Source organism: Echiichthys vipera (assembly GCF_963691815.1).
Source record: "Echiichthys vipera genome assembly, chromosome: 8".
Lineage (NCBI taxonomy): Eukaryota > Metazoa > Chordata > Actinopteri > Perciformes > Trachinidae > Echiichthys > Echiichthys vipera.
Window position 1 is genome coordinate 15,690,732 of NC_139833.1, and position 9,459 is coordinate 15,700,190.

The 9,459-nt window shown below is 38.1% G+C and overlaps 1 protein-coding gene across 1 annotated transcript; it reads left to right on the forward strand.

The window, feature by feature from the left end:
• Positions 1-64: 64 nt before the first annotated feature.
• On the forward strand, positions 65-5,038 carry trip13 (thyroid hormone receptor interactor 13). Its single transcript, XM_083918081.1, has 13 exons — positions 65-143; positions 962-1,109; positions 1,254-1,380; positions 2,367-2,422; positions 2,522-2,612; positions 2,715-2,787; positions 2,871-2,934; positions 3,027-3,113; positions 3,299-3,405; positions 3,511-3,664; positions 4,286-4,398; positions 4,523-4,592; positions 4,674-5,038. The coding sequence occupies exons 1-13, from the start codon at positions 70-72 to the stop codon at positions 4,767-4,769; spliced, it is 1,260 nt and encodes a 419-aa protein (XP_083774207.1). The 5' UTR covers positions 65-69; the 3' UTR covers positions 4,770-5,038.
• Positions 5,039-9,459: the final 4,421 nt, after the last annotated feature.

Consider the following 9,459-nt stretch of genomic DNA (forward strand, 5'->3'; position numbering starts at 1 on the left):
CGTGAAAAATATAGAAGATGCTGCTTTTAAAGTTGTGAATGTTGCCCTAATGTCCTCAGTTTTACAGAGATGGACGGTGACAGAATGGAGGTGGGAAACCAGAAACAAAACATCAATGTGGAGGTCCATGTTAAATCTCACAGGTGGGTTCATGTTACTTAGTTAGAAACATGCCAGTGATTCATACCTGTGTGGAGATCCAACCACAGAGCCTATGAATACAGAACACACACACACACACACACACACACACACACACACACACACACACACACACACACACACACACACACACACACACACACACACACACACACACACACACAAACAAACACACAGTTTAACTGACCACATCCTTTAAGGTGGTATGCAATGAGATATTATGTTTTGGGGGCATATGTCAGCCTTTCCTTTAACAACTGAATAAAAGTCAAATTTTCCAAACATATACATACATTGGGAAATGCCTGAAGTGACTTATTTTTATAAACGTCTAGAAACCAATATTCTTATTGGTATTTTAGGGATGCACCAATTCGACTTTTTCAGTCACGATATCTGGGCTTTGGGTGTGGTCTGATACAGAGTACCGATCCGATACCAGTCTCTTATTAATAAAGTGTATGCCTCACTAAAAGGAAGTGACAGGGATCATTCTTTTATGTGTCAACATCAGGTTTAACTTAAACATATCCTTAAACACTGCTTTCCTAACTTTGGGAAAACAAATTTTTTACCAATGAATATATTTTATTTTTCAATATAAATTTTAATTATTCAAATCATAATATTAATAATAATAAATAGAGTGGCCCCATTGTCTCAGACACCAGATCCAGCTTTTTAGTCAGCATTGACCCAATATAGGTATCTGTATCACAGTTGCTAAAGTAATCAGTTAATAACCCTAATGATAACTAAATTATGTAACTCCATGGTCTTTTTCTTGTTCATATTTCAGCACAGCTAAACTGTCTGAGGTGAGGACACATGTTCTTGCTCTACTGAATCGCCACAGTATGGTTTTTGGAAACTACAGATGGACAGAGTTTGACGAAGACTTCCTGCAGAAACACGTGCAATCTGTGGCTATAGTTGATCTTGAGGAAGTGGTAACACAGATCTGTTTTGGTTTGCTTTGTGAATCATTTCTGTCATCTGTATATCATTATATTGTTCATAACAAAGTATCAATGCTTTGCAGTAATTCATTTATTCATTTTTTTCCATGAACATTTCCCCCCCCTACTCAGCCCCTTGATATGAAGAGCTGCTCTATCTCCGTTCACATCTTCACGCTGAATGAGGATGGACCCAGCACGCTCAGTTTGGAGGAGGATGAGGAGCTTTCAGCAGCCAATCACTGGTTGCTGCCAGCAGGTGACACCAGACATTGTTGAGGATAGCATATTGAATAGAACATCAGGATAAGAAAATATAGCTTTGTTAGGTTTGTTTATTTCCAGTTGACAGCCAGTAAAAACTCAATACAGGAAGTGATCATTCTACATTCTAAAAGTTTGTAGTTCTTCATGGAGAAAAAGATGCTGCGGCTATCTTGGATTCCTGCTGTCTTCTTATGCTCAGTATGATACACTCAGGGTGCCCAGTCCTGCTCCTGGAGAGCTGCTGCCCTGCATGTTTAAGGTTTCTCCCTGCTCCAACACGTCTGACTCTAATGATTATCAAACCTGTGAAAAGCTTCAGCTGCTTGATAACGAGCACATCATTAGACTCAGTAGCTCTCCAGGAGCAGGATTGAGGCAAAGAGGTGCCTGTGGTAAGGATAGGTGTGTTCAGAACATATCGGATACTGGATTTATGAAACTAATTCAGATTCTGATATTTGTTAGGGGACATAGACAACAATTGACTGGAGAGGATTTGTTCACATATACAATCAACACTGATGTAGGGTTTCAAGATGATCTTAACCCTATTTGGTATATGTGCAATAATATTGGCTGATTTATCAGTTTGGTCCTAATATGAATGGTCACTGAAAAAATAGATTATGCAGCAGGGGTTCTGTGAATATTTAGTTACGTTTTTTCTCCTGTGAAAACCATTAGTTCATTGAACCAGTTTAAATCCAACCTGGCCAAAGCATCCTTTCTCTGCTTTGGAGAAAACTACAATTGTTTCATATACAGTTTTTACGCATACAAGGATACATATTCAATAATCAAAAGAGAGATAAAGCCTGGCTCAGGTGTTAACGTAAAGGCACAATTAAAGTAATAATGATGAATGATTCATTTTTTATGTTTAATTATTGTGATTTGCACTGTCTATTGGCTTCGGCTCATTAAATTTTGATCTTTGCTGAATCATCCCCCTGAAATGACTTGATCTATTTTTAACAGCTGAATTCCACGGGATTTGGGAGAGTCTGGTATATGAGAGTGGAGTCAAAACCCAGGTAAAAACTTGAAATAGCAGTTGACAGATGAGAGCAAATCATTACATTCGAGGACATTTTCACACAGCCAAACTTAAAATGTATTTCATTTTCCTTCAGCTCCTGGATTACGTCACTACAACAATTTACTTCTCAGACAAAAAAGTTGACAGTAACCTGATTTCGTGGAACCGCGTTGTGCTGCTTCACGGTAAATATCTTAAGAGGAACCACAGTTTCATTGTTTGAGGTTGTGTCAGGGATGGGATGTGTAAAATAAGTGATTTTTCACTATGTGTATGCCCACATTCAGGACCCCCGGGCACGGGGAAAACGTCACTGTGCAAAGCTCTCGCCCAAAAGCTGTCAATCAGACTGTCAAGTCGGTAAGACAATCATTCATGCAAAACCACTTCAGCAGCAAGTGCACCTGCGCTTTTCATTTCAAAGTACACTCCTCTCCCTGCAGGTATTCTTATGGGCAATTTGTCGAGATAAACAGCCACAGCTTGTTCTCAAAATGGTTCTCAGAGGTACACCTGGCTCCTTTTTTATGTTACATTGTTTAATTGAGGGATGTTTTAAATGGAAATGATATTATTGTCATCATGGCTCTTTGTTACAGAGCGGTAAGCTGGTCACGAAGATGTTTCAAAAGATCCAACAACTGATTGATGATAAAGATGCTCTTGTGTTTGTTCTGATCGATGAGGTAAAAAATCAGCTTCTTGGAAATTAACTTGATATTGGAATATGTCTTATGTGGGCCCCTAAAATCAAATTATTGAGTGCAATCTTTCATTGATTTGCTTTCTCAGTCACTGACATAAAACAGAAGACTGTCTTGTCGTACCTTAGTTGTCTCATGTTGTGGAGTGTCTTTGCTGTGGTGGGTAGGTGGAGAGTCTAACAGCAGCTAGGAATGCCTCCCAGGCGGGAACAGAGCCCTCTGACGCCATCCGAGTGGTCAACTCCGTTCTCACTCAACTGGACCAGATCAAACGGCAAGGGAGCAAAATCACTCTTCATTATTGTTTTTCCCTGGAAAATCCTTCCATCAGACTTTTATTTTGTTACACAAGTTAATTTTGTATTGACTGATATTTCAGACACTCCAACGTTGTGATCCTGACCACCTCCAATGTGACAGAAAAGATAGACTTGGCATTTGTGGATAGAGCTGACATCAAGCAGTACATCGGACCTCCGTCTGAGAAGGGCATCTACAACATTTACCTCTCCTGCCTGGAGGAGCTGATGAAGGTGACCGAACTTTTTTGTTTTTCATTATTTGCAGTTATTCATCATTTATAATGCAAATCACACGTGCCTTAACAAGTCTCTTACTTCCATGTTCATACTATGGGACCAAATCCTCTCAATGGTTAGGCCAGCACCTTGATTGAGCACTTTGGATGAAACAGTCTTTCCATTTGACTAAACAGTAAAACACAATGATTAGAGAAAACATTTAAGAATGCTACAACAAAAAAAAATAAACATTTGAACGTGAGATGATAAGTGAAGGACTGAAGTAAAGTGGCCAAATGGCAGGCCAAGAATATTGTAGAGAGCTGTGCTAATATAAAGACAACCACACAGGATTTGAGAAAAGTCTTGAAACTAATTAAGTTTTGAAACTTAACAAAATATAACTCTATTATTTTTCCTTTGTTTGCATAAAATCAAATATTTGGACTCAATAATGAACTTAATAATGAACTTATAATGAACTTATGCACCAATTATGGTATATATATATATATATATATATATATATATATATATATGAGAAACAGTAATAAGCAGTACAAAAGTTTTTATTTTAATACGGCAAGTTGATAATTCAGAATTTCCCATACGTCTACGCTTCATGATGTGCAGTGCCAGGTCATCTACCCGCGGCAGCAGCTGTTTACCATGTTCGAACTCGAGACGATGGGCTTTGCGAAGAGCGAGGTTTCCGAACACAGTCTGAACCTGAGGAACATTGCTCTGTGAGTACAGCCTCATAATGCAATAGCACCACAATCCCACCGTCTCTGCTCTAGTCATAACATAGACTAGAGTACCAGTGAGAACTGCCAATGGCTAATGTTTTGTTTCTCTTTTCATTTCCAGAAAAAGCAAAGGTTTGAGTGGAAGAGCACTTAGAAAGTTACCATTTCTGGCCCACGCACTGTTTGTAAAGGTAAGTATTTGATTTTGTTCTACAGAGTGTAGGGGAAAAAATCATATTGTTTTTTTTTTAATGTAGTTTGTTTGCCTGCAGACACCGACAGTGACTCTTGAGAGGTTTCTTGACGCTATGGATCAAGCAGTGAATAAACAGAGGGAGGAAAAAGCTAACCTGGTCAACGGTGTCTGAACTTATTACGCTGCCCAAAGGCTGACGCATGATTGTTCATGAGCTCTCAATCCCATGTTTGTTTGTAGTTTGGAAAACTACCACCCATACATATTTGTATAAAGTTTAATCAATTAACTTGGCAGCAACGTGTTAAATATATTGTCATGTAACATGGTTTTAAAAAATGCTATCTATAACCTAAGTCTTTATTCAGGTATTTTCTGTTGGTGCTACAACCTTTTTAAAAAAAAGTTCTCTGTTCTTTGTTTCAAAGTGATGTTTCTTTTATGTAACATCAGCTTTCGCCTTCATTCAGCTTCTTTTGGTTCCCATGTCAGGGATAGTTCACATTTTTATTGGTATACATTATTGGTATTAGTTAATTTCTTTGACATTACTGCGTACACATTAGTTCAGTCTGGGGATTTTAGTGGAGACCCCTCAACAGGATCTGTAGACTAAAGTAATGTTCATTAACGACACCAACTTATGCTAAAAATGTGAACTGTCCCTTAAACGTGCCATTTTTTTTCTACACTGTTTTGTGTTTTTAAAAAAGGGATTTCCCTCATTGACCATCGCTTTGATCTTTGTTAGTTTTGTATTTATGTTAACATCAAATCCTCTTTAAACTCTGGATTCATGAGTTCATTAAGACTTTAATTTGTATATAACATTGCAATAAACTATCGTTTACACTCCTGTGTGTTGTTGAAATGTTGCAGATCCATTTTGTAGACTTTAACAAAGCCTTTGGGCCACCACTTGGTGGCGCACAGATGCTGTCATACAGTTTTAAACATGGAAAGACTGATTTTATTTAGTGTCTTTTATGAGATGTGTGATAATCATAATAAGGGAAATAAGTGCACAATGCCCACACCAATAAAACCAGATTGCAGTTGACCTTGAGCCTGTCTCATGTTGATTAAATCTAAACTTTGCTGAGAAACACAAATATCAAAATGTACATTTGTAAATCTGGGAGTAAAACGAGTTGATCCAGGTTCTTCTTGGAGTGAAGTTGTGCAGTTACAGGGTAGTCCTCATTTATGACACAGGCTCCTGCACAGCGACTCAAAGATATATATATGTGATTATGTGTGACGATGTGTTTTTGTGCATGGCTGCTGCCAGTTTGCCCTAAAAAACAAAAGTGTTGAAAGATGATTCGGTTATGAAATGAATCGGTCGTATGCACAGTTTACACGAACAGATCAGTGGCTTCATTGTTCGCATGAACATGTTTTGCATTCTGTGAATGCCCCGCTGCTTTGCATGTCAGCTGCAGGGTTCAGACAATGTGCCCTTTGTTTGTTGTTGAGCAACAGCTTTTTCACTCCACTTCAAAGGTGGATTCTGTAGCCTGATCCTGAATGTAAAAGGAAAGCAAACATTGGAGTTCATCTTTATTCACACGCTGCTTTATACTCAATCGCTGTTGCTCTTAAAATGATCTTTCTTGGGTGTTCTATTGAGCAAATGAAATTCTGGGGGATTGGATTTTACTGTCTTTGGTTCAGATCAAGAAAAAAAAATGACACTCTAATCAAGACCTTCAAGGGGAGATTTTTTTTTTATATGTCATGAAGTTTTTATGTGAGATGAATAACACAAGGAAACTCTACTTTTCTCTAATCTGATCAATGATCACAAAGCGAAAAGAAAAAAGGAAGACAGAGAAAGGGAGAGCTGTAGGAACGGGAATAGTAAATAAAACCATAATTGCTCTGTCTGGAGGCCTTTTTTTTTCTCTTTCGACTGTAGTTGCTCCAAAACCAGGCAGCTGTTAAAAGGCAATCAAGACGCAGAAGGAAAAAAAGTCAAAAGCCTTATTGTTACAGGGTTTTATCACTGTTTCAAGCAGTTTGAAAATGTTAGAAAAGTCCAAACAAAACAAACAGTCTGATGTTTATCCTCTCAACCGTTGTTCAGGTACATGGCTGAAAGCAATGGAATATCGCTGCATGTGCCAATGGTGATTCACATAGGGAGGGAAATAACTTACACACATACTTATGGCATGTTAAAAAGAAACTGAGCAGAGCTGCACACAAAACCACGGAAACTACCACTCATTTCTTAAGTTTGAAAGAGGTTATGATTTACATTGATATGATCCTTTATTCTAAAGTGTATTGACTGACGCAAGTTTAGAAAAATCCTTGCACTTTTGCCAGTAAAATGATCCACATCCTTTGTGCAAATACATAGTAAGATAAAACTTTAAGCCATAAAACTTAAAGCTTTGTCAGGGGTTCTCAACTCTTCATCTACATGACAGCCTTTGATGATAAACCAGGACTTTTACCCAAGCAAACTCTTAAAAAGACAACCTCAGCTCTCTGTCTGCTCCCGGTCTAAATTATCCTGTCAGAAACTTTATGAACAATCGTTTCAGCTTGAGATGGGTTTTTTTTGCATCCCATATGTATGTCATCTGTTCAAGTAGGATCTTAGTGAGAGAAAGAAGGATGAGGGGAGAGATACCTTGGAAAGAGGCAGAATCCTGGAAGCCAAGCTGCAGAAAGAAATGGTGATAATTAGGAACTGCTAGCAGGATCAAAGAAAGCTGCCATCAATGAGCTATATGCAAATGTCGGCTCATCCTGTCAGCCGCAGACAGTGATCTGAGAGTTCTGTGTCTGTGAGAAGTCGAATGGCAGATAAATTGACAGGAAGAGCAGTATAGCTCCAGTCCACATTCATGATGGTGAAATTGGGACACGATGATATAGTGCAATTTTCACAGAAAAATAAGATGTTCTTCCAGCAGCACAGAGACATCTCATATGTTCCTCCAGGCGGAGCGGCTTTGTTTATGTAATAAAGGATACAGTTTAGTGCATGGACTGTAATTTCTTACATGACAGCAGCACTTTGGAGCACTGAGAGTGAGTGAGCGACTGACACAGAGCCTATAATAACAGTTGTGGGCCTTGATAATCAATTAAAGATCAAAAGTAACGTCTCTCCTCATTTTGAATATAATCTACACAGGAGTGGGATGTTTACAAAACACTAACACAACATTCAGGCTTTCATACTTGAGCTAAAGGTTGCCAGTAAATGAATATTCATAACTCTTGGCATGAGTCCTGCTGCGGCTGGGCCCTGTTTTAAGGCCATGCCAAAAGAAACACACCATAAACTGTTGAAGAGCTTTTGAAGTCTGGTGAGTTCAAGTACAGTATGTTCTTCCTGGTTCTCTTTTATAAACAAGAGTTTATCTTTAGCATCTGTTGTGCACACTCCTAAAGCAAGTAATGGAAACTATAGTGGGGCAGCTTATCAGTGTGTGATTAGTTAGACTAGTAGAATATTAATTTACTAAATAATACTGTTATTAATTGCACCTTGTGTGGAATTGTGTGTTTATTTCTGCACAACAGGAAAGCTGGGGAACCTCTGTTTTTTGAACAAACCAAAATGTTATTTGGGATGAAATAATTAGTCTATTCTTTAAAACTGGTTTATATGTGATCACAGGACTATGTGGAGACTATTCTACTCAACTTTTTTTTTTATCTACAACTTTATTAGTACAAATATTACATAGTTTTATTGAGAGAAACTTGTGATACAAATAGGCCTACAAACTAAGGAAACTATAGGCTAAAAATAAGTTTATAGGCTTTAGGCTATGGCTTATAAATAGGTTAGTGTCCTTTCTACAAATAAATGTGGCTACTAATGAAATTGCTAATCAAAATATTAAAAGTCTCCTCATGAATAGCCTTTGAAATCTACTTTGTAAACCAGAATGGAAGTTGTTGTGGAAAATCACACCAACAGAGGACGCAGTTGCACATTCAACGACGCGTGAGCTGCCAAATCAGCGCTCAGTGCGTCAAGCTAAACAAAACCTATAACCGGAAATCGATCCACGTGCTCTTCAAAATGGTATATTTGCTCAAACTAAAACTAAAATCATTATTGGGTAAACCAGTATAGTGGTGATAGCTTAACAAATGTGAGGATTTGCTTGATTTTGGTGTAAAGTGAAATGTTTGTTTCTATTTGTTTTGTTTCGAATGTTTTCTACACACACTTTTCCAAACATTTAACTTTTGAGGGAGGGGGGTCTGGAGCACATCTACTGATTGACACTTTAATTATGATGTATGACTATTGTGTTTGCAGTATAAATTACTTGAAACAAAACACTTTTACACCAGCGCTCTTGGCTGCAAATCAATGACTTCTCCAGTCTTTTCCCTCTAAAATGCCATTAACTACTTTTAAGGCTTAACTTTGGCCTTTTAACAAAGTTGGATAGGCCTTATTGCTATCACACTCCTTAAAGACTTAGTGAGTATTTGATTATCAAAGCAACGAATGGGCACAAAATTATTGCTGCCACCTTCTTAAAATCAAACAATGGGGAACTCCTTAATCCTTGCGGCTACAAGAGCTCAGTCTGTCAGGGGCTCGGGAAGCCCCACTTATAGAAAAAGTATGGAGGTGGACTGGTAGTGGCTAAAATGCCCTTGAGCAAGGCACGAAATGAAGGCACTTTTCTGAGGGCAGCCCACTCGCTCTGACATCTCTCCATTTAATGCATACATGTCCTACTTGCATGTGTGTGTGTTCCTTCTTCTTCATTCTGGTTAAGTATAATAACATTGATTTAGATCTAACAACAAGCTTTTTCATTTGCAACCACATTTTTTTTATTCCATACATTTTTTAATGTTTTATGACTTGA

Excerpts from the sequence above, each read along its gene's own strand:
- trip13 (XM_083918081.1), top strand. The coding sequence starts at position 70 with ATGGACGGTGACAGAATGGAGGTGGGAAACCAGAAACAAAACATCAAT. Across the intron at positions 1,381-2,366 it reads TCACTGGTTGCTGCCAGCAG|CTGAATTCCACGGGATTTGG; the intron begins GTGACACCAGAC and ends TATTTTTAACAG. Across the intron at positions 2,788-2,870 it reads TCAATCAGACTGTCAAGTCG|GTATTCTTATGGGCAATTTG; the intron begins GTAAGACAATCA and ends CTCTCCCTGCAG.